General features: G+C 39.3%; 1 protein-coding gene across 1 annotated transcript in view; it reads left to right on the forward strand.

Annotated features, from left to right (window-relative positions):
• agmo (alkylglycerol monooxygenase) overlaps window positions 1-26,466 on the forward strand; it is a 365,321-nt gene that overhangs the window by 241,614 nt on the left and 97,241 nt on the right. The window contains exons 8-12 of the mRNA XM_072575376.1: window positions 5,639-5,718; window positions 13,744-13,878; window positions 19,247-19,363; window positions 21,921-22,003; window positions 24,802-24,895. Of these exons, the coding sequence (XP_072431477.1) occupies window positions 5,639-5,718; window positions 13,744-13,878; window positions 19,247-19,363; window positions 21,921-22,003; window positions 24,802-24,895 (509 nt within the window). The remainder of the gene's footprint in view (window positions 1-5,638; window positions 5,719-13,743; window positions 13,879-19,246; window positions 19,364-21,920; window positions 22,004-24,801; window positions 24,896-26,466) is intronic.

A 26,466-nucleotide genomic window follows, 5' to 3' on the forward strand; every position in this document is an offset into this window, starting at 1 on the left:
GTTTGGTTTGGCTCTTCTTATTTAAAGAAGATTTTAAATGTAATACAGGCAGTTTAGAAGATGTTTACCAGATTGATACCTGGAACAAGTGGGTTGTCTTTTGAGGAAAGGAAAGGTTAAGTACACACATTTGTTTCCACTAGAGGTTTGAAGCATTCATACTATCCAACTGGCCTTCCATTGACCCACCTCACAGCTCTCTCCCATGACCCTAATTGTATGATTTTTGCTTTGGATTCCTTCATGATCTGGACATCAGACTGCTGCAGTGCCAGCAGCATCTCTTACTCCTGCTGGCTCCTGGAGTACTGATGATCTACTGATTTCTGATTGGTGGATAGGATGGCTCGAGAGCAGCCAATAAAATATCTGTTTGGCATTTGATTCCATCAGGCCTTCCTCATGGAACTGATGGACATGTCCTTATTGGTTCCATGTTGGGAAGACCTCCGGTCAGCCTGACAATATCCTGGCCCTTGTCAATCAAACGTCCATCAATCTCAGTTTTGAAATTTTGAATTGATCTAATATCTCAAATATTTGGAGATGTAAATATAAAAATAAAGACAGAAAATGGTAACTCAATGAAGTCCTGCCCCAATTGACACCAAATATCTGATCACACTTGTACTGAAGTTTTGAAAACGTTGTTCTCATTCCCTGCCTGTAGTACTCACTGGGGGTCAGTCACTCCCTGGAACTGCCTGGCTATCTTTTATGGATTCACAATGCACTGCATCTGCAGGCATTGGTATGTAGGAACGAATCTTCTAATCCTCTAATCCTTTGGGTTTTATGCAGCTGACTGAGCTAACATAAGGAAAGGCATTGTTTGATTTGGTGCATAAGTTGTTTTATTCCAAGTAGACAAAACATAGAAAACATTTGAGTATGATGAATTCCATTTATCAGTTAATTTTCTGTTCATGTACTGTTACAGAAATAAAGAACATATGTGTTTCAGTCCATTGGGTGGGACATTTACTTGATGGAAAAGCACTATTTTCTTGCCCTTTGCTCTTGACAGGCGTTTTTTGTATCTGTGTCCTTTGTGTTTTTGAAAAGCCTTTGGCTCCTTAGCTACAAAATTTCTTTTAAAAATGTTGACACGGGGGTGTTAACTGTCTTCCTGAGTATGACCAGACACTACTTATAAATAGGCTATTGTTGGGACCTGTGCAAAGCAATTGCCTGCCCCACACTTATATTACTTTTTTGCCAATATGAATGATTGACCAGACTCTGCACGAAGTTATCTGGGAAATCTCCTTCCTTTAAAGCCGTCTTCTACTCAAGACATGCAACTAAAACTGTTCATATCCAAGTCAAAATAATCTGTGCCATTTAAATTTTCTTCTTTACTCAAAAGTCTAACTTCCTGCGAACATCCTTTTTTTCTGTCATTTGAATCAACAATTTATTCAATGTATGAAATAAGAATTAAAAATGTTATAAATAAAACCTATTTATGTACTTCAAGGAAACCAATTTTGTCACTATTTCCATTACACAGCTGTCACATTAACTTTATTTTTATATTGATTATTTCTTGTCCTATATTTAGGTTATTTTCCCACCTAATCCGATAACGTAGGAATTAGAAGCAGGGGTAGAACCTCTCAATATGATTATGGTCAATCTTCTAGCTCAATGTTATTTCTGCTTTCTCCCCAAATACTCGAAGCCTTTAATATTTAATAAAGCCTCTTTCTTGGATGCACTCAGTGATGTCACCTTCATTGTTCTCCCATTTGTGCAGTTTGTCTCATCTTAATTGTTGAACTTGAAGTTGTTTTTTTGCAAAAAAGTATAATTTGTCACTTAAGTAAACTAGTATTAACCCTGGGTAATGCTGTGTTAGATCTCTTGCAGTGTTAGTTGAAGTTTATGGAAAGAATGAGAGAGGGAGGAAGACCAGGTGACTGCAAAACAGTAGGACTTGCAGTGTACACTTGTACTGAGGCAGCAGTTAATATCGAGACCTTCATGCATACCTCAGGAGCAGTCACTGTCAGACAGCCAGGTGACTTGGCAACAACTTGACTGAATCTGACCAAAGATCAATTAGTAACATCATAGGACTACTGTAAATGCATTGTTTGGTGAGAAGCTTCTGTCAGGGAGTGAGTTCAAATAGCCAAAGACTGATAAAAATTTGATTTGTGAGGAGTAACTTCTTAGATTACATTAAGGAACAAGACAAAAAGGGAGCAAACTCAAATCAAGTCAAAGTAAACTAAAATAATAAAGTCAAACAGAAGAAAATAAAGTTAACATAAGTGAAATCAGGTTTCCAGCTAGGTTTTATAGTAAGTTTATACGTATTCTAAGGGTAACAAGCAGTTATAGGATGGCAGGTTACCTCAACCAAGTAGAGTGTATATCCTGCACGATGTGTGAATGCATGGATATTAAATAAGTCTCTAACAAATATATCTGCAGGGATGCCAGTTGCTGCACAAGCTTGAGCTCTGGGTTTTGGAACTTGAGTAGTGCTGGAGTCTCTGTTGTGCAGTCACGAGATAGAGAACTACATACATAGAATGTGTAGGAAGGTTATCATACCACGAATTCAACACTAGCAGGCATAGAAGGCAGTGGTGACCATCAGGCAACCTAGGAGAACTGGACACATAGTTTAGGAGTTCCCTGAGTTCCTTGTGCTTGCTGATTGCTGTAATTAGTTTCCAAAATGGAGCACCAATGGTTCCTCAGGGGAGTGCTGTCAAAGCCAAGACCTTGGCAGCACAGGGTCTTGGTTGTACATGAAGGAGGAAGAAGAATGGAAGAGCAATAGTGTTAGCGGATTCCATAATCAGAGGATCAGACAGACATTTCTATGGCATGAAGTGTGTCTGCAGGAAGAAGCGTTGTCTCCCTGGTTCTCGGGCCAAGGATGTTGTGGAGCAAGTGCAGGATATCATTTGCGAGGGGGGGAAGATGGGGGAGGGGAAGGTTCTCTTAGAAGTTTGGTCCAGATTGGTACCAATGACATAGGTTAGAACAGGGATCAGATCCTGAAAGCAGAATTCAGGGATTTAAGAAGGAAATTTAAACAATCTGATCTCAAGCACTGGATTACTCCTAGTGCTACATGCATAAGAACAGGAGGATTGGCTGGTCAAATTCACAGTTGGAGAACTGCTGTAGAGGTTTTCTGAAGAATTGGGACAGGGCTGTGAGGCAGGTGAGGTCATTACATTAAGGAGCATGACAAAAAGGGAGCAAACTCAAATCAAGTCAAAGTAAACTAAAATTCTAATCTAATCAGTACAGACAGATCACACCATACATAGCTCATAGAGGGATAAAACCGGGCAAGGAATATCAATGAAAAAAAGGGACGGCACGGTGGCTCAGTGGTTAGCACTGCAGCCTCAAAGCGCCAGGCTCCCAGGTTTGATTCCAGCCTTGGGCGACTGTCTGTGTGGAGTTTCACATTCTCCCCGTGTCTGTGTGGGTTTGCTATGGTTTCCTATGTCATATTCCTTTGATCAGCCAATCCTCCTGTTCTTCTGCATGTAGCACTGGGAGTAATCCTGATTACTGTTCTTGAGGTCTGATTGTCTAAATTTCTTTCTTAAATCCCTGAATTCTGCTTTCAGGATCTGATCCCTATTCTGACCTATGTCATTGGTACCAATCTGGACCAAGACAGATTACGTTTGAACAAGATTAATATTCCAGCAAGGAAATATCTAGTGTTGTTGGGATTGAGTTAAAACTAGTTTGTCAAGGGGAATAATTTAAAAATAAAGGGGTTGCCACTTAGGACCGAGATGAGGATAAATTCTTTTACTCAAATGGCTGTGAATCTTTGGAATTTTCTACCCCAGAAGGCTATGGAAGCTCAGGTTTTGAGCATATTTAAAGTAGAGATTGATAGATTACTGACTACTAATGGTGTAAAGAGTTCTGGGTCAGTTAAAGGCGCCAGGATGTTTGATCAGCTTGGTTGTTTTAAATGGTAGAGTAGACTGAAGAGCTCCTATCTACACCTATGGAGGATGCAGGATGAGAAGATCCCAAGGGGAACATCGGAATAATTGGTTCTAGATGTGACAAGGTGTGTATAAGAATTTTGGCAGCAAGAGATTGGTTCAGATAAGGACTACAATAGAAAGTAGAGAAGTAAATATGTGACCTTTGCAATAGAGAGTATATGGGATCAGGAATACATGAGTATGTCAAGAACGTGAAAAGTCTGGACCACATTGAGAGAAGGTCTCAGAAGAAGGTGACAGATTTGAGGCTGAGCATTTCTGTAGATTCCTTTTGTTTGGAGTGCATATGACATTTTAAACCAGAGGGTTGAGGACAAGAATGCAGATCACCCGTGATATATTAATTTGAACTCAACATTTTTAAAAACATTTGGTGAGAATTAAAATTTTACTTGCTTTAGTTCAGCCACGTAAGCCTTGAAGTTGGCTTTCTTGAGGCCTTTCTGGAGGAATGCATTTGAGCTAATAGGAGGATTTATAACCGGCCTCTATGAGGACCATCAAGTAAAGGAATGATTAGATTAGATTCCCTACAGTATGGAAACAGGCCCTTCTGCCCAACAAGTCCACACCGACCCTCTGAAGAGTAACCCATCCATGACCCATTCCCCTACTCATGCACCGATCACTATGGGCAATTTAGCCATGGCCAGTTCACCTGGCCTGCACATCTTTGGATTAAGGGAGGAAACTGGAGTACCCAGGGGAAACCCACGCAGACAGTCGCTCGAGACTGGATTCGAACACCGGTCTCTCGCACTGCGAGACTGCAGTACTAACCACTGTGCCACCCCCAATGAGAGGAATGAGGGGAAGATGTAAGGAAGATAGAGGGAAGACAGAGGCCTGGAATGAATCAAATTAGGGGAAAGACTATAGCACAGGAAGGAGGTAAAGAGGACGATGTGTGTCAGAGGGGGTAATGCTTGGCAAACCATGAGAGAGGAGCTAGGTCTGTACAGATGATGAGTAGTTGTACTAGTGATAGAAGAAAAATGTAAAGGAGACAATGAGATAAGGAGAGGGAAGAAGAAAAGGACATAAAAAAGGAGGCAAAGTGGTATGACAAAACAGGAAAAGCAGGATATGTGACTGACAGGAAGTTCTTCTGGAATCAATGGTAGCAAGGAGATTTTCATCTAGCATCTCCAACTCCAGAGCTCTAGAATCAGAAATGTTCAAGCCAACATGAAGTGTATGTAAATAGCCTCATTCATGTTTATGTGATAGTGATTCATCAAGTTAAACACAATAATATAGATGATACATCATTGCTGATTTCACCAAGTCTTCACAGACTGGATAATTTGAATCGTGTTGGTGTGTAAACTGGCTGGAATAGTCACTACAGTCCAGTTGTTACATTTGAAAAGCATTAAGCATTTTAAAAATGTTCTGATGGATTCTTATTTTGCACTGACATTAATCCATTAAAAATACTTTTGTGTTTTTCGGAGTTTCTCCCAGGGTGTAATGATCAAACTTAGGAAGCAACACACTTCTTAGCTTATAACCTACAGCAAGTATATAGCAGCAAAATGAATATTTAATGCTATTAACATTCCTTTATTTTAATAAATGGAGAATTGGGCAGAATGATGCATGGCTGTGTCTATTTCTCTTTGGTGAAACAGGTACTTTTGCGCCAGAGAATGAGAAAGTGATCTTTGGCTTGACTCACCCAATCAATGCATTCGAACCTCTCTGGGTGCAGGTACATATTTTCTTAATTTGACACAAAAAATTTACTGTATTATTAAATTATCTGTACAGTTTGTTTTTTTTTCTGCAACAATATTAAACCAGAAATTGCTCTTCATGTTGTGAGGCTATAATTACTCCCTTGAGGTGATTTAACTTTAACAGAATGCAAATTTAAAATGAAGGCTAAAGTTGAAAAAAGAATGCAAACTGGTTTTCACATAAAGACTGCTAATAGTTCCAGCACGTATTTTACAAAGGGAACAATATCACATAATTCATTCAGCCTCACGGACAATCTAAACGTTTTTTGTAGTTTTTCTATCATTTTCATTTTTTTTGGTTGCAACTGTTGCTAAATAAATTTTGATTAATTAAGATATATATAAAAGCATAGAAATAATATCACTGGACTAGAAATCAGAAACACCTGACAAAGCTCAAAGAAACAGGTTTCAAATCCCACCATACCAGCTGTAGAAATTTAAATTCACTTAATGAACTGTAGATATAAAATTGGACTTTGTAACGGTGGCTACTAACATTGGTTTAAAAATCTATCTGGTTCACTAATTTCCTTAAGGTAATAAAATCTGGTGTGTTTACCATATGACTCCAAGATCCATAACAAAACTGTTGACTCTAACTTGCCCTTTAATTAGTTATCTATTTAATTCAAAAGCAATTAAGGATGGTTATCAAAAACTGGCATCCTTAGTGATGCTTAAATGGTTCATCATTATTGAAACCACAGATATTATTCTTTAATATGTTTACTCCCTTCAATCTATTATGATATTTGTATCCTTTAGTAGATATTGAGCAGAGATTTAGCTATCAAGGGGAGGTGGGTTCAGGATGGTGGACGATGGTAAAGCCCTGAAAAGTAACCCTGGGTTAGAGGGCTGCTGATCTGACTCAGCACCAGACTTAATCCATCAGGTTTGCGGAAAATGCTAAAACATGCTGGAACTGACAGGGTAAGCAATCAAAGTAGTCATTGGTTTTCACAGTAAATCCTTGCTGGCATTTGCGGGAACTGTCAGAATAATGACTCCTTTCCAGCAGGTCAGGGGTTACCATGCTTTTCCAGTCGTCGTCAAGGATGTTATCATTGGAGGCTCCTGCCCAGCACTATTCCTCCCCAATCCTCTACCTTTAGCCTGAGGTTGTGAACTCTCTAAAAGCCAAATTGTGAGAATGTGAAAGCAATGGTGTGAAGAAATGAAGGGCAATATTTTTGTAGAATGGCAGTGATACAAGGGGACTACTACTGAGGGCAAGTGTTGGCTGTTCACAAGAGGGGGTGAAGAGATGACCAAAGAGAAATATTGAAGCTGTTAAGTATGTGCATTGTGGAGTGCTGTGTAGGAGAATGCTTGAGTGGTGAGCCTCACCCTCTGTTGGTGCTAAGCCATTCACTTTTTCAGTCTGCCTTAGACCTTAGACCTCTTGGGCAGTATCTCCAGATTTAAAGGACTAATTCCAGCTGTTCACTTCCTCATCCACTTCCATCAATCTTATTTTAAGAAGCCTGACTCTTTCCGCTGTACTTCATAAGTATTTGTGCAGTTCCTCAGCAGGACCTGCAAGTAAGCGTCAAAACCCTGTGGGGCTTGGAACAATGGCCTCATGCCAGGGTGGCATGGTGGCTCAGGTTGTTAGCACTGCGGTCACAGCACCAGGGACCCGGGTTCAATTCCAGCCTTGGACGAATGCCTGTGTGGTGTTTGCACATTCGCTCCATGTCTGCGCGGGCTTCCTCCGGATGCTTCGATTTCCTCCCACAATCCAAAGATGTGCAGGTTAAGTGAACTGACCCAAGCTCAATTGCCCATAGTGTTCAGGGATGTGTAGGTTAGGTGTATTAGTCAGGGAAAATGTAAAGTAATAGGGTAGGGGGATGTCAGGATGGGATACTCTTCAGAGGGTCAGTGTGGATTTGTTGGGCCAGGTGGCCTGTTTCCACACCATAGGGATTCTATGATCGTGGAGAGGGTTTTTTTAAAGCTTCCTTTCCATTCCTGCAGTTCCAGACACTTCAGGAATCAATTTCATTATCTTCTGGGAAAACCCTTTGGTTGCCAGGCTCTGAGTGTAATTCGGGCTGGTCTGTCCAGTTAAGAATCTCTGAAGTGGGCTGCTAACGTCTTAGCTGAGTTAAAGATCTGCAGCAAAACTTGCATCAATATCAACCGGGTCCAGCTGCCCACTTCCAACCTTCCCAATGTGTGAGGACCTGCACATTTTCAACTCATTAAAAAAAAATTCCATTTGATGAACTTTGAACTCCACAGCTGGCTGCTAATATGCACCAGACTATTCAGGTTTGCCAACTACACTTTGAACAATACAGTCCTGACCACACCAGACCATTCACATTATGTTTCTTGGCTGAGAGCCCAGACATCTATTAGACTATTCAAAATAAAATTGAGCTCCTGAGAAAACATTACTTGTTTGACAGCTGTCATTCTCTGAGTTCTTCTGTTAACTGCACAGCGCTTATTTATACTTGATTAAGACGTTTCACGTTCTTGCAGTTTCTGCTACTGTTACTGTAAAGCTTTTGTAACAGTATTCCTATTCTCGCAATAGGATGCATTGGTTCTATACAGAGTATCACTCTTGAATGGATATGGAAATGATATAGCTTAACATGGACAAGCCACAGGGAATGGGTGTGTGAAATAGCTTGGCGTGACGGGTATAGGTAAAATGTTTTGAACTTTCTCTTCAAAATGTTCTTCCGGGTGCTCTTGTTTCCTCCCACAATCCAAAGATGTGCAGGTTAGGTGAATTGGCCAAGCTAAATTGCCCATAGTGTTCAGGGATTGTGTAGGTTAGGTGCATGAGGGGAAATGTACAGTAATAGGGGAATGGGTCTAGGTGGGATACTATTCAAAGAGTAGATGTGGACTTGTTGGGCCAAATGGCCTGTTTCCACACTCTAGGGATAGTATGATTCTATGACTTCTGAGGTGCTGTGAATCACAACTCTTTGAAAAGCTGGATCAACTCCATAAAGACTGGAGAGGGCTAGGTCATGCCTATCTCTGTAATGGACCTGGCCTGGTTGGGATGAAGGCTTGTGACCCAAACAAACCTGCACCATTAACAAGGAACTGCTGAAACTTTTAAACCCTGAGAATGGGGTTGGGAATCCTAGAATAGAGTCTTGGCTGCCATCTTCATTCCTCCATGGAGTCTCCTTGCATGTGAAAACCAAGCTCACCCTCTGGGATCACATTTACTCCAGTCTCATCACCCATTGTCTGTCAGCTGTTTTGTAAATTAAACTTGTGCAATTCAGTATTTGATCCATCAGTTGACAATGCCATATTTCAGATCGCATTGCAACCCACTAATTGGAAAGGGTGTGTCTGCTTTGCATTTAAAGTTCAAGAAAATCAATTTATTTGGTGGTTACTGGTTCAGACTTTTACACTTTGCCATAAGTAGGGTTGTAGGTGTGTTTGTGGGTGGGTGGGTGGGTGGTGGTGGGGAGGGGGTGGGGGGTGGTAACTGTCCAGTACAATTCCCCAGGAGATCTTTTTTCTACCCTCCCCTGACACGCTGGCAATATTCCAGGCAGTGCAGCCTTACAACTCTTATCCTTACAGCTGAGGCCCTAAAGCTGCCAATTATTGACTGTCAAGTTTCAATTTTAGTGAATAACTTAATGCTTTGGAATAATTACAATATATGCACCTGACATTGTAATTAGCCATACCAATACTCCAACATTCAAGAGGAGCCTTATATGAGAATGTGATGTTATGTCCTCCTGTCTCAGAAACATAACCATTAATGGTGCATCCTGGTTTGAGTCACAAGTCTGCACCCTACACTTCAAAGCAATATGGATTGTGCTGAATTTGTTTACCATTCTGATGATACTTCAAACTCAGTTCATGACAGCAAGCAAAGGAAAAGTATTCTAAATCTCACAGTCAAAGAAGTGTGAAGAGGCAGGCAAAGGCTTAAGTAGCTCAGGAAGAGAAAAAGGCACCGATTTTCCAGAAACCTTAAAATCGATAGCATATATTATAAATCCCTCTGCTTTTGTGCATCAACTTTGCAATTGCAATCTTACTCTTTTACTTTTTAATGAGAATACAGCATAAGAAATATAGGATTGAATCAGGCACTTGGTGCCACTGAGAGTTAAAATGATAACACATTCACCATTTGGAACTGCAGGGGGCTTTCAAGGAATAGAAGTGCAACCTCTCCAATAAGCTTTAATTGAAATGGAGCTTTGTTTTAAAGAGTGATGTGCTGCTCAAGTACACCTCTGTGCTGTTGGGGCATGAGGATAATTTACAGAGATAAATAAAACACTGAATAGATGAGTTAAATGTGGTCATTTTTTCTTTATGATTTGAAATGCTCCCAGTATACAAATTTACAGCACCATTAGACACAGAAGCAGAATTAAGCTATTCAGCCCATCGAGTCCGCTCCACCATTTGATCATGGCTGAGATTTGATCATTCCACAGATTAACCACCAGCTAACTAAGGAAGTTCCTCTTCATCTCAGTTCTAAAGGGTCATCCCTTCATTCTGAGGCTGTGCCCTCAGGTCCTAGTCTCTTCTACTCATGGAAGCATCTCCATATCCACTCCCCCAGACCTCTCCATAATCTATAAGTTTCAATCAGATCCTCTCTCATCCTTCTAAACTCCACTGAGTTCAGACCCAGAGTCCTCAACCACTCCTCATATAACAAGCCCTTCATACCTGGGATCAATATTGTAAACCTCCTTTGGACTCCATCCAATGCCAATGCATCCTTCTTTAGATACATGGCCCAACACTACTTACAATTTCCCAAATACAGTCTGACCAGAGCATTATAAAGCCGCAGCAGTACATTTCTGCTGTTGTATTCTAGTCCTCGTGAAATGGATGCTGACACTGCATTTGCTTTTCTAACTGCCAAATGAACCAGTAAGTTAACCTAAGACAATCCTGAACTAGGACTCCCAAGTGCCTTTACATTTCAGATTTCCAAAGCCTTTCCCTTATTTACAAAATAGTCTTGCCTTTATTCTTCTTACGAAAATACATAACCTCACACTTTCCCACGGTGTATTTCATCTCCCAGTTCTTTACCCACTCTCCTCGACTGTCCAAGTCCTTCTGCAGCCTTTCCACTTCCTCAGCACTACCTGGCCTTCCATCCATCTTTTTGTCATCTGCAAACTTAGCAGGAAAGTCTCAGTTCCCTTATTCAGTTCCTTAATCTATAACCAAATTTCAAAATAAGGGACATACACTATCCATTAGATACAGTTTAATTTTGGTTTTCAACATTTCTTCGCAATCTCAGAGCCGTAAATCTGATCACTGCCAGAATACCTGTGTATTGTTATAAAATCTAAGTAGCAGCAAATTGAAAACTGACTTAGATGCAGAAAATAATGATCACCATTATTTTTGATATGAAGGTGGATCTAGTTATCAAGGGTAAGAAAGATTGTTAGATTCATTATTGGATGAAAATTTAAATGGGTGGGTTAGTAAGTTTGCAGACGATACAAAACTCGTGGAGTTGTGGATAGTGTAGAAGGTTGCCAAAGGATACAAGGGGATAAAGATCAGTTGCAGATATGGACGGAGAGATGGCAGATAGAGTTTAATCCATTTAAGTATGAAATATTGCATGTTGGGAGTTCAAATATTAATGAAAAGTATACAGTTACTGGCAGGACCTTGAACAGCATTGATGTACAGAGGGATCTTGGGGTTCAAGTCTATGCTACCTGAAAGTAGTCACACAAGTAGATAGTGTGGTAAAGAAGACAAATGGCATGTTTGCCTTTATTGGTCGGGGAAATTGAGTACAAGAATCAGGAGGTCATGTTGCAGCTTCATAAGACTTTTAGTTAGGCCACATTTAGAGTACAGCATTCAATTCTTGTTGCCACATTATAGGAAGGATGTGGAAGCTTTGGAGAGGGTGCAGAAAAGGTTTACCAAGATGCTGCCTGGATTAGAGGGTATGAACTATAAGGAGAGGCTAGAAAATCAGGTTGTTTTCTCTGAAATGTAGAGGCTGAGGGGAGACTTGATAGAAGTCCATAAAATTATGAGATGCATAGATATGTTGACAGTCAAAATCTTTTTCCCAAAGTTGAAATGTCTAAAACAAGGGGGCATGCATTAGAGGTGAGAGAGGGGAAAGTTCAAAGGAGATGTGAGGGGCAAGTTTTTTACACAGCGGGTGGTAGGAGTGTGGAACGCGCTGCCAGGGGTAGTAGTGGAGGTGGATATGATAGGGGCATTTAAGAGACTTTTGGATAAGCACATGAATATGCAAGAAATAGAGGGATATGGATCAAGGGCAGACAGAAGGGTTTAGTTTAATTTGGCATTATGTTTGGCAGAGCATCATGGGCCGAAGGTCGAGTTCCTGTGCTGTACAGTTCTATGTTCTCTATGGAATAAAGTAGATTTGAGATTAAAATCTGATCAGCCATTGTCTTATTGAATGGCGGACTGGCGCAAAGAGGCAAGTGGCCTACTGGTTTTCCATTTTTGTATGTTTCTATTAAGGCTAACAGGAGATGTGCAAAACCCCAAGAAAATGTGGAGTTATGCCATTCATGGTATTAACAATCTCCTTAGCATTATTCAAGGACTTTTGCAATATTGCAAGTCCCCAAGTTGACTGGGGCCAATAGATTTGTGGTTGAGGCTCTGATTTCTCTCCACAGCTGCTGCCAGACCTGTTGAGTTTTTCCAGCAATTTTTTTTTGTTGCTGATTTTAGCAATAATTATGATATTTTAACTCTCAAGGATATAGCTTACAACTGATATTTTCAAATCTAGAATTTTGCCAGTATGGACAACACAGCTTAGAATATGATACTACCTTGTAAACCATTGTTTTATACCGACTTTTTTCTGAAATGATTCTCACAATATGTTTGTGTATATCAGTGTCTTATGGTGAGTGGAGAAAATCTTATTCAATATGTCATTTTTTGGGGGGAGCATATTATTTTCACATTAGTGACAGATTGTTGCATGTTGTATATATTTTCCAAAAAAGATAGCAGTTTATTTTAATAAACAGATCATAAGTGTTTAAAAACAATCCTTCGAATTGAATAGTATATGATTTCTGACGTTAACCAAACTGTTAACCCTAATATTTAATCCATACTGAAAACAGCAAAAGGAGAGAATGTTTTCAGAAGGGAAATCCAGAAGTGTGACTTACCCACATGCCCTTTCAAATATAACAGCTGGATGCATTTTAAATATTTCCAAAAATATTTTCCACATCCAGCCGGCCTGATTAAATAGGTTGGCAGGCTTTCAATCTGGAAGGAGCCAGGGAGTAAATGTTAGGTAAGTCTGACATTGTGTGAGAGTGATGATATGGATATGGTCGAGCTAGAGGTTGAATCTAATCCTGTGGTGGGAATTTAGCCTGACCAATTTCAGAGAACATGAAGGTGAAATTGTGAGACTGAGGCATATCTGTTTCCTCCTCATGGGTCGACAAACATTTCAAAAAAGGCATTTCTTTGTCCTTTCTATGTTAAAAGTAAAATTATATCAAAGTTGATGACCTCTGCTTTCTTGAAAGGTTTTAGTGATTAACTCACATTCTGAAAGGGAGCTTGGTGACTTTATTCCCACGTTGCCTCTGTTAAAGTTTGAAGTGGGCAAGATCGGGTCAAGTTGGAGAATTTGTTAGTACTTCTATCTGTTGCCCTTCCAGCACACCCAATGCAGTGGGGTTAAAATTCTTCTCACATTTATTGATGAGGCTCCTTAACTTTTAACTGTGAATATGCATTTTGAAAAATAAGGCTAATAAGTCTTCATGACATAGGAGCTGAAGTAGACCATTTACCCCATTGAGTTTGCTTTACCATTCAATTACATCATGGATGACCTGACAGGAAAATGGAGTTGGAGACTGCCTCTTCCCCATAACATTTTGTTCCATTACTGATTAAATTAGTAGCTGATAACTTCTGATTTTGTTTAATTTTTCACATTTCTTTTCCTCTAGTGCCATCACTTGCTTTACATTTGGAAGACATTTTGGGGAATCCCTGGCATAAGCAACAAGATGTCTGTCCTCTTCAAAGGACCAGGATGGCAACCAGGCAAACCCAGACTTGGGTGTCTTGAAGACATTCCCATAGTACGTAATGAAAAATATAACTTACATAAATAGAAGGGTAAGGACCAGGGAGAGATCCAGAATTTCTACCTCAGGTAGTTAGTTAATGCTGTGCCACTTTGCACAATTCAATTATTTCAGAAACAAAAAAAAGTCCAAAATGTAAAATTTGCAATATTAAAATATTAATCATATGTCAACTTGTTCATGGTTACTTAACATATTTGAGAATGGGATAGGCTACTGACGTGAAGGTTGGTACTTGTAGCTGAATCCACAGTGACCTTTATGTAGCTAGGAGCTTGAGAAAGGATATGTTTTAGGATAAAGGGGGAGGGAGGTTTGGAAAATATTATATGCATAGCTCTTCTTAAAAAATATCTGTTTATGTATATATTTTGGAGGATACATTTAAGTTATTCCAATCATTAACTGTTACATTTAACATTGATTCTACTTTCTAAGAGAAAAGGTTACAAACGGTTTGTCAAAATTAGGATAAATTATATGATGATGCCGTTTTGGAGATTTGTAAGTAGGTGATTTGAAATAGATATTGAAAGGGTTTGCTTCTTGTAGATTGGGCTACTTTGCTTATTCTTGGTAAAATAAAATTAGGCCATTGTGGAAAGTAGAAGTACTATTGGTGATGTTAAATTTATACCTAGTAATTCCCACTCCAATGAAAATATTTATACCTTAACCCATTAGAAGTGCTGTTGATTAAAAATCTAGTGGAGTCCTGTGTGTTAATTGAAACAAAATGTAACTATAAGTGGTTTCTAATGATTTGCCTCAAATTTCAAAGTAAGAATCTTCCACAAAAAGCCAGGTGGCTGCAAACTAAACCAGCAGCATTTATGAAACAATAAAACCTTACCTGTCAAATAGGAAGTCTTATGGCACAGTGGTAATATTTTGACTAGAAGTTTCAGGTTTAAGTCCCACATCAGGACTTGATAGTCTTAGCATGTCATAACAGAGCAATATATGTTGATTTATCAAACTCGAAGTACTTCTGGTATGGACATATCTGACTTGCTGATATGTCTATGGGAGAGTTTCTGGGTCAGCTGAACTGCAGCACAAGTCTTCATACAGTAAAACAGACCATGAGTATGTTCTTGAGAAGTGCAAAGATCATCCTTCTTCCATGGTATGACCCACACATCCTTCAAATGATGACACAGTCAACCCAACTGTACACGACCTGCAGAAGTCTGTCTCTCCCTTAGGTCATCTCTTGGGATCAAGGATGATTTGGTTCAACTTTCAGTTTGGTGGGTTCTCAGACGACCGAGAAGTCCAGTGTATAGTTTGCAGACTTTGTCACATGTGGGGTAGGTGGTGCTTGGATGCTTTTGAAGAAAGGTTGTTTGAAGATTTATGCACTCTGTCAAGCACTTCAACTTCATCTCTGTCCGTTGTTGATGAAATCTGTCAATATATTTTGTGCTTACCAAAAACCAGATCTCCAATGAGTTGATGTGCATGTTGGACTAATTTTAAGGATGTTTTGAGGATCCACCAAAGCATCTCATGGGAGTCTGCTGTTCTGGCTGAACTCAGATATGATCAGTTGTTTTGAGAGTCTGGTTTGAGGTGTACAAACGACAGAACTGCACTAACTCATATCATGATGCATCATTATTGCAGTCTTTGATTGCTTGTATACTTTCAAATTCCAACTCCCAAATTAAAAGACTTCAAATTACACATGTACAAAGAAGTTTGGCAATGATGCTGTGTGACTACAAAAGGTAAACATGTAATAAATGTATTATTATTACTCTAAAGCAAAAAAAATGAAATAAAATGGGATTGTATTGATGGCGCAATAACACTCTAATGGTATATGGGTATACCTACAATATATTGACTTTTCGAAAATTCTTTCATGAGATGTGGGCATCGCTGGTTGTGCCAGCATTCATTGCTCATCCCTAGTTGCCCTCAGAAAGGTAGTATGAGTTGCCTTCTTAAACTGCTGCCATCCTTCAGCTGTAAGTAGACCATCAATGCACTTAGGATGGGAATTCCTGGATTTTGACCCAGTGACAGTGAAAGAACAATAATGTGTTTCCACGTCAGGATCCTGAGTGGCTTGGAAGGAAAGTTGCAGGTGCTGGTATTCCTACACATTTGCTGCCTTTATCCTTCTAGATAGAAGCACTTGTGGGTTTGGAAGATGCTGTCTAAGAAGCCTTGGTGAATTTCTCTAGTGTATGCTGTAGATTGTACACACAGCCACTATTGAGTGTTCATGATGGAAGGATGACATTTGTGGATGCCAGTCAAGCAGAATGGTGTCAAGTTTCTTGAGTTTGTTGGAGGTCCACTCAACCGGGCAAGTTGAGAGTATTTCATCACGCTCCCATCTTGTGCTTTGTTGATGATAAACAGGTTTTTAGGAGTCAGGAGTTTATTAGCTTATATCAATATTCCTAGCCTTGTTCTGCTCTTGTAACCATCGTATTTATAAGGACAGTCCAGTTCAGTTTCTGGTCAGTTGTAACCTCCAGGATCTTGAGAGGAGAATCAGTGATGGTAATGTCATTGAATTTCAAGCAGAACTGATTAGATTCTCTTTTGTTGGAGGTGGTCATTGCCTTGGACTTGTGTGGCTCAAATGTTATTGGTCACATTTTAGCCCAGTCTACATATTGTCAAGGTTTTGCTGTGTTTTTGGCAGCTGAGGAATCATTAATGATGCTGAACATTGTGCAGTCATCGGCACACATCCTAGCTTCTGACCTTATGATAGGAGGAAAGTCATTAATGAAGGAGCAGGAGATGGTTAGGTCTAGAACAGGATCCTGAGGAACCCTTGCAGAGATGCTCTGGAGCTGAGATGACTGACTTCCAATGACCACTGCCAATCTCCCATGTGCCAGTTATGACTCACACCAGTGAAGGGATTTTCCACAGATTCCTATTGACTCTAGCTTTGCTATGGCTGCTCAATGTCTGGCACAATTAAACACAATCTTGATGTCAAAAACAGTCACTTTCACCTCTTCTGTCCATATTTGGACTAAGACTGTAACGAGATAAGGAGCTGAATGGTCTTGGGGCAACCAAAACCGTGCAGTTCAAGAAGACAGCTCAGCATAAATGCAATGCAGAGGCGCAGTGCTATCTCTGAGGCTGACAACAAAATAAAACTCTTGCTATTCTGCCTGTTTTACATTCCCAAGGCTGACATAATACTGGCTTAATCCAAACCTTCCACTGTTCCAATTCAAGATTCAACCACCTGCACAATTAACCACCTTGAGAGAGACTGATAACTAAATAACACATCTCAAGATTTTCTTTTGTTAGTTACACACTGCCTATTCTATACAGTGTACTAGGAAGTTTGCAGAAAAAAAAGTACAGTGCTCTCATTTGATGACTACTCATATACTATCAGAAATTTGTTACTGTGCGCCCTGTAGAAGCATGTGGTTATTTTGCGACATTGAGTTTTGAAAGTGCTTGACAAATAACTGATCCTCAAACTGCTATTATCACGTACTGGCTCCCGTTTATTTAATAGGCCGGAGGTTAAGTACGCTTTTAAGAAAACATTTACAACTAACAGCAGAGGAACCAATGTAAAATCCAAAAAGTACAATTACAGGAAATTGGTCTAGCAAGTTTGATGAAGCCCTGCCCTCCGATAGCATTGTTTGCATTTGCTGAAAACTCCCAATAGTAGAAATTTCATAAGACAGGACTTCCACAAGGAAGTGGAGAAAACACTGGAGTGAAAGATTACTAAAAAGTATAGCAGATGGTAACTGTTGGCTTCATGTAAATTTGCACAAGGAGATCTGGGCAGAATTGTTATGTAATATATTTTCACCATAGTACAACCAACTCCTGAGCTTTTTGTTTCTTCTCCTTCAATGCAAAGAAGGAAGACAAAAATAAAGAATGCTGTTCCTGTATCCACTGTGATTGCTACCAAATGGATTGGCTACCTAGAAATGCAAAGTTGAAATGCAAAGTTCTAAACCTAAAACTTAAATTGTGAGGAAAACACTTAATTGAAATGAGTGCAAGTGTTGACCTTTGCTGTAGAAAAAAGAAGCACAAAGACTTGGCTAAGTGGGAAAGATTGCTTTTCTTATCTATTCCTCAATGTCAAAAGTAAGCAACATTGGCTTCCTTAAACCAGGTAGACCTAATGACGCTCATATAATGATGTATGGCAATGAAATGTTAACCAACAATATTGCTCCAAGTCAAGACTGTGTGATATTTGAAGGTGGTGATGTTCTTAGACATTGTATTTTTTATCATGATGATGATAGTCACATCGATGGAAGTGAGTGAAGTAACCTTCTTGAGTCGCTGCAACAAATTCAAGAATAGATGGAAGGTTGGCTATTAAGTCCAGTGACTATGACACTGATGAAGCAGACTGCTTTTCCTCAGATGATTTTGGTATTCTTGGGTTTTCCTGCTTCTGAGCTCATCATGATGAGTAGTTAGTATTCCATCATATTCAAATATGAGCTTTGTAAATGATGACAATGCTTCATGAGTCGAGAGGTGCATCTTTTGCCCTGCCCTTGTAGTTGTGGTGTGAATATGAGGGGATCTGGTTAATGGTGAACTCAGGATGTTGGTGTTGGTGAGTCCAGTACTGCATACGTCCTTGAAGATTGAAAGAGGTGTTTGGGATTTTCTAGTTGGAGATAGTCAGCCAATAATCTTTATATGCACTTGCATGATATGAGGGCAACCTGCCAGCTATTAAGCCATGCCCGGTGTTGTCTAGGTCCTACTACAGCTCTGATAGGCTACTTCATTTTTGGAGGAGTTGGAAATGGACCTGAAATCTGACCTTATGCTGGAAGGAATGACAGTGAAGAAGTGGATGATTGGTCAACTAACACTGTCCTGAGGAATTCCTGCTGAAGTGCATGGGAGCAAGTGAATTTGGCGAGTGGGTCTCTTTGATTGATAATTGAAAGGAGGCTGAAACAACACTAATTTTCCCAAGTAGGTTTTTTTTAATCAATGGGAATCAGTTGGGAAATCAAGTATCTTCTTGGCTAATTATGATACAAGTGCAATTTAATGGGGATGGTGGAAAACAGAAATTTAAAAAAAATGAAACTGAGAGCAAGTCAGGCCACATATGTGAAGAGAGAAACAGTTATTATCTTAAGTCAATGAACATTCATCAGAGCTGTTTAATTCTGGTGATGAACACCGCAGCTAGGATGCACATGTGACCTATGCACCTTGGGATTCAAGAGAGCTGCCAGTTCTTGATGTCACATCGAGTGATTTGAAATTGATAGAGGAATGATGTCTGTGACTACAACAGTGAGTATTTAACATACACAATTTACAAATAGTTTCTCGATTAAAATAATTTGTTTTCTTTCAGATTAGTGGAAATGAAATGCCACACAATCCCCAAATCCCTGTTTGGCTTCAATTGTATGCAGTTCTACATTTTATCTTCATTCTGGGTGTTTATCTACACATATTTGCTAACAAGTCTGTAAGTATTTGTGCTTTAATGTAATACTTTACGGAACACATTGCCCATTAATGAATGGTGTCCTGCAGGAATCAGTGCTGGGGTCTTAAGCTTTTTGCAATTTATTTAATTACTTGGATGAAGGGACCAAAGGTATGGTTGCTAAATTTGCTGAGAAAACAAAGATAGATCAGTGAGAACATTGTGAAGAGGACATAAGGAAGTCATAAAGGGATAGAGACAGTTAAGTAAGTGGACCTACACCTGGGAAATGGAGTACAATGTGAGAAAATGTGAATTTTTTCATTTTGTTAAGAAAATGAATAAGAAGCGCACTTTCTAAAGATGACAAGTTTTAGACCTCTCAGAAGGAGAGGGATCTAGATATACTAGTACATGAATTGCATAGGATTAGTATGTGGTTACAGCAAGTAATTAGAAAGCTAATAACAATTATTTCTTGCAAGGGGCATTGACTACATAATTAGGGAAGCTATGCTTCAACTGTACTGCATATTGGTAAGACCACATGTGGAGTATTGTGCACAGTATTGGTAATCGTATTTAAAGAAGAGTGTAAATGCATTGGAAACAGTTCAGAGAAGATTTACTGGACTAATACTGGAGTGAGCAGGTTGTCTGTTAAGGAGAGGTTGAGCAGGCTAAGCTTGTATCGTCTGGCACTTCGAGTAAGACTCGATTTGGACATATATGATCCTTAGGGTCTTGGCAGGGTGGTTGTGGAAAGAATATTTTCTCTGGTGAGAAAATCTAAAATCAGGCATTACTGTTTAAACATGAGGAATCATCTATGTAAGACATGGACTGAGAGATTTCTTTTCCCCACAGAGGATTCTGAATCTTTGAAACTCAAAAGGGGATGGAAGCAGTGTCCTTGAATATTTTTAGGCAGGGATAGATATATTCTTGTCGGACAAGGAAGTGAAATTTTATTGGGGGGAGGAGAATTCGGAGTAATCATATCAGCCATGGTCTTAGTGAATGGTGAAGCGGGTTCGAAGTATTGAGTGGCCTATTCCAGCTCCTAATTCGTATGAGAATTTGTACAAATTTATGATTTGGGTCTGTTCAAAACAAAACAGTCATTGTACTGAGTTGAGAGTTTGGAAATAGTTATAAAGATGGCCATAGAGTTAACTTTCAAAGATTAAGGTGCTGATAATACTGTCCTTTACCCTCTGGAAATGCCCATTCTCCGAACACAACATGTCAGGAGAGCACATGAAGACCTTTGAGCTCTGGTGGCCATCCTTGTTATGTCATCCTAAGATTTCAGGTATTTTATTTCAAGCAGATTGGACATCTGGACCTTTGCCCTCAATTGATGCAGATCCACATTTTGTACAGAAATATTAAGTACTCAGCCCCATTAATTTCATATCCTGTTATAATGCCCATGGAGAGTCCAGGTACTGGGGTATCTGAACATGTTGGTTTGAGAATCTGGGCAGCAAACAGAAGTCAGGCACAAGTGTGATTTTTTTTCCAAATGGCAGTTTGGCAGTCTCTCAGACTCTATTCCTCAGACTACAGTCCTGCACTGGAGTGTAACTGTTAAAAACAAAGCACATGTTAATCCGACTGCGAGAATGGATCCTGTCATATGAACTATACCACTCGAGCAAGTTTAAGTGATCCAGATTACAAACTCCACTGATTATCTTAACGTGATTGCAAGTAAGCTATTTGAACACTCAGGACTGTTCAGCAAATGTTACCCAATTGCAGAATTACAAAAAACAGTAAATGTTTGTTTTGAGTTTGCAGTATGATCTGTGTCCTGCCTTTGCAAAGAAACAAATCAGCCAATTGTTGTGATATGACACCAATAACAAAAGGAATTATTACATCTTGTGCATTTTCAAATTTTGTAGGAGATTTGGGAAGTCCATGCTTTCATTGGAATTAACTTGACAAACAATTATCACTTTTTTCCTCTTTAGTATAATATGGTGTGATCTTTTGAAATTTGACATTCTTGTGTGTGTTCTGATTGCAAGGTGGCAACTTGTCTCTCTTATCAACACTAACCAGGTTAATTACTGTCCCTTTTTTGTGGGATATTATTCTGATAAAAATGCATTTTTCTGCATAAAATCAAAGTGATTTGTTGACTGGGAAGTGTTTTGAAATTCTTTGAGGATGTGATCAGATGCAATATGAATATAATTTGTTTCTTTTCTATTCCTTTGGTATGTTGGTTCCTACTTCTTTTTGTCCCATTAAGATATTTAGTTTAACTTTTTCATGCTTCATTGCATAACATACAGCATCTTGAAGCATAGTGAATATATTCTGAAATTGTTCTACCTTCCCCTGGCAGACAAAGTAAAATTAAAATATATCAATGAATAGGATTGCCAAATAAAATAGCATATTATAACCTATCTTGTGAGTTTTAAATGCTGTTGTAGCCTGCAGACATACTCTTTATTTGCTAAATTGCCATACAATTTTGGATCAAACTTGTTTCAAAATGTGTTTAAATCTTTTAACCCAATGATGACAACCTCAGTTTCGTTTTGACAGGAGAATTTATTTTTGCTTGATTAAATAGGTTCTATCAGAATTCACAATCCTCTTGGGAATTGGATATGTAATACTCACGTTGAGTTCTGTTGGACTGATGATGGAGAACAGGCAAGAGAATTTTTTTTTGAAGTTACCAAAATAATTGGTTCTCTTTCGTTATGGCTTTCTCTCTTTATACCCTTATTTCACAATTTTCTTTCCATTAACTGCTTCATTTCTTATTTCTATTATACTGGAGCCGATTTTCGTCTTAGTTGCATTCCAAAAGCAGGTGCAGAAGGGACATGATTTCAGCTGGAATTAGATGGAAATTTGTACCACTTGATTTCTATTAATTTCCAATCCTGTCCAATTCTTAGCTGGATCAAGGATTGGGTTTATAGCCCAAATACAAGGTAACTAGCTGTATCATTAAAGTACTTGTGATGCTAACTGTTGGTTTGATGCACAATCTTCAATATTATTGATTATAATTATGAGATACTGTGTTTTAAATTAGAAACTGTAGCTTGAGACTGAATGAGATTTGTACAACATTTATGAACTTCTGTTTATTTTAGACTCTTTTGTGAGTCAGGAAGGCAAATAGTGGGGCCTCAAGACTTGTTAGAGATATCCAGACCTGTATTGTTAAGCTTAAAGAAAGCATCCATAACTTAGAAAGAGAGACATTTAGCTTCACTTCTATAATTTGTGTGGAGCAGTCCTGTGCTATCATTGAAATAGGATGTCTGTACAGACCAGTGCTCCTGAGAAAGGGAAGTCATATAGTGACCCTTAAAACGAGGAGTTAATGTTAGCCCCAGAACGGAAGTTTGGATAAAACCCTGAACATGTTAGTTGAAGCTGAATACTTTAACATTAATGTATGTGATAGCTCCAGAAAAAAGCTATCTGTAATTCCAGTTTAAAAGTCAAAGCCACAAATGCCTTAAACCTGCTGAGGTATTAGACACAGGGAATCAGCCGTGACTATTGTGTGAGTGGTATTTTGGCTGCTGTACCAAGGATGTGTCTCTGGTGCTATACAAAAGCTGATGATGAAGAGTATGTATGGCCTGATAGACTATTCCTGTCCAAGATATAAATGACTTGGATGTGAGCATAAGAGGTATAGTTAGTAAGTTTGTAGATGGCACCAAAATTGGAGGTGTAGTGGACAGTAAAGAAGGTTACCTCAGATTACAATGGGATCTTGATCAGATGAGCCAATAGGCTGAGAAGTGGCAGATGGAGTTTAGTTCAAATAAATGTGAGGTGCTGCATTTTGGAAAGGCAAATCAGGCTAGGACTTATACACTTAATGGTAAGGTCCTAGGGAGTGTTGCTGAACAAAGAGACCTTAGAGTGCAGGTTCATAGCTCCTTGAAAATGGAGTCGCAGGTAGATAGGGTAGTGAAGAAGGCGTTTGGTATGCTTTCCTTTATTGGTCAGAGTATTGAGTACCGGAGTTGGGAGGTCATGTTGCGATTGTACAGGACATTGGTTAGGCCACTGTTGGAATATTGCGTGCAGTTCTGGTATCCTTCCTATCGGAAGGATGTAGTGAAACTCGAAAGGGTTCAGAAAAGATTTACAAGGATGTTGCCAGGATTGGAGGATTTGAGCTATAGGGAGAGGTTGAATAGGCTAAGGTTGTTTTCCCTAGAGCGTCAGAGGCTGAGGGGTGACCTTTTAGAGGTTTATAAAATCATGAGGTGCACGGATAGGATAAATAGACAAAGTCTCTTCCCAGAGGTGGGGAAGTCCAGAACTAGAGGGCACAGATTTAGGGTGAGAGGGGAAATATGTAAAAGAGTCCTAAGGGGCAACTTTCTCATGCAGAGACTGGTGCATGCGTGGAATGGGCTGCCAGAGGCAGTGGTGGAGGCTAGTACAATTGCAACATTTAAAAGGCATCTGAATGGGTATATGATTAGGAAAGGTTTGGAGGGATATGGGCTAGATTAGGTTGGGATGTCTGGTCAGCATGAACGAGGTGGACCGAAGAGTCTGTTTCAGTGCTGTATATCTCTATGATTCTATGACTCTATGTCACCAACCATTTCTCAAAGACCTGGTACATCAAAGTGTTTCTCAGAATCTGGCTTATCAAAGATGCAAGCGCAGAACTGTTTCATCTCCTGCAAATGCTGTAAGGGCAATAGCAGCTGTATTGAAACCTAGGGCTACCAGTTGTAAGGACAATTCCACTCAGCTGTAACATGAATCTCTTCTGCATCTCCTGACTGAATGCTGAATTAAGAGGATGACACCATGTATTGTGTAGTGTCTTGGGTGTTTGAATATAACAGCTCTATACTGAAGAGCAGACAGGTCTTTGATTTTGGCAAACATGAAGTGTTGCTTTCATGTTCTGTCTAATCTGCAAACTTATTTCTGCACGTGGGTTCTATTTCCATTTTTGTCTGTCATTTCTCAATTAAAACTGGGAAAAGATTCCTAATGAGTTGAGATGCCATTTGAGATACTTCATTGGCTTTTTAAAGTGGTATTGCTTTATTACAATGATTCCATTACTCCTAAAATGGCCTGACATCATTTCCTCCCCTGTAAGTAATATCTTTTTAAATAGTTTAACTTTGCATCTTATCGTATGGATAATTATGAAAATCACTTCAGACTGTAGCTGTTGGTACAGTTACCACTTGATTTTTCAGTTGTGATATGTACTAGATTTGAACAATTTGGAAATTATGTAAACCTGTCATTTAAAGCTTCCTTCCATTCTACCAGTCTCATTTAGTTTCACATGCTTTCTATCTTTTGCTATTTGTATTGGTAGATCATTTTTGTGCCTTCATTTTTTACTTTTATGAGTAAAACTTCATTGTTCTGCTTATTTTTATAGTTTGGCTTTGTTAATGTTCACTAATCACTAATTGTGTTCCTTCCAATGTCAACAGATCTGGTGTAGCTATTATAGAAATCATCCGATGCTGTCTTTTCCTTTTTCTTGAGCTTGGTTCCATGACTGGTCCTTTAAAACTAGTGACTGAAGTAAGCAACTTTTTCTTGATTGAACTGAATGCAGTGATATTAAAAAAACAAGTTAAAATGTATCTAGCAACATTTGTAAAATACTGAGAGTAGTCTTTATGTTTAAAATTGCATTACTGCAAAAATTATTTCACACCAGTACTTACTGATCAGAGTATCATAGTGTTTATACCTCAGTCTGAGATGACTGTAAAAACAATGGAAATTAAGTGCAATGGAGTTTCTTCAGGAGGTTGCATCGGATCAAACAGTAGTGGGCTTGGTACTAAGTTACACCTGAGCTGTATTTCTGTATGTCAGTCCAACTTCAAGCACAAGTGCAGTTTTCCTTTGTAACCTTAAATCATATTCATGATGGAATTTTTCAATCTGGCTGTGGGGAAGAGGAGGAAGATACAGTAATATTGTAGCTAAAGTGGTTAATGCAGGCAAGTTGGTCTTATAAAAATATCTTCACTGTAGTATTTGAGGTAGGTGTGTCTGCAGTGCATTGTGTCTACAAGGACTCTGACCCATGGGGAAGAAAATGGGAACAGAGGATATTCTTATGCTGCATTAAAGGAGGAAAGATCTCAGTGATTGTGCTGTACTGTATTTGGATTACGTGCCTGCTGTAGGTAATGTGAACACAGGAATAGCTAATGTGAGGTTTGCATCACTGGAATGTAGGTGAGAGTAACATGGGTGTTAGCTATGAGCTGTGTGTGCCAGGGAGGACTGATTGGTGAGTGTTGGGAATGTGGTGCGCTGCATGGTGAGAGTTAGTCATGTCAAGGATATGAGGTGTTTTAAAGATTCATTCATTGAGCTTAACTACAAGCATGATGTAATCAAATTTCTTGGGGTACTGTTGCCCAATTCTTTGGTCCAGATTCCTTGCATTGATCTCTCTCCCCACCAGCTCCCAATCCCTTTGGTGAGTGGGTCTTGAGCATTGTCTGCCTCCATCTTGTGAACATGACTGCTCTCCTGCAATGCACTTTCATCATGAAAATCTGCAGCTCTGCAGTTGTGCACCTTGGAAACTCTAGTCTTTTCCGATGCTCCATTTTACATCTCCTTATAGTCAGTCACATGGAGTCACCATCACTTCTCTTCTAGCAAGAACAGCCTCCCTTTCAGAGAGATTAATTGTCTTTAAGACGCTGGTTGTACCACATGAGATCAGAGCACAATACTCAATCCCTGCGGAGGACACTGCCAGCCAGTGAGATGAGTATTGCTCAGACCAACCATATAATCTGGTAAATGAAAAGGCAGCATCAAACCTGTCTTCTACAAGCCTTAATGGCAGCATGTATAGGCAGGTCGTGAGCCATGACTCCTACACACGAAAATGGGCTGCAATAAAATTTAAGCATGCATTATTTAAACAAAAGAATGGATACTGAGTCAGAACATTATAATATAACTCAAAGGTTTCATTGCATATCGTATATGATTTAATCATTTGTGTTTTATGATTAGTGAATTAATGAATTCCCCCAGATTAAACTAATACAATGCCTATCATTCAAACTTTGCTATCACCAGGCCACTTGGTGCACTTATACATTTTCATATTCTTTTAT

This window comes from Chiloscyllium punctatum, chromosome 8, assembly GCF_047496795.1.
Source record: "Chiloscyllium punctatum isolate Juve2018m chromosome 8, sChiPun1.3, whole genome shotgun sequence".
NCBI lineage: Eukaryota > Metazoa > Chordata > Chondrichthyes > Orectolobiformes > Hemiscylliidae > Chiloscyllium > Chiloscyllium punctatum.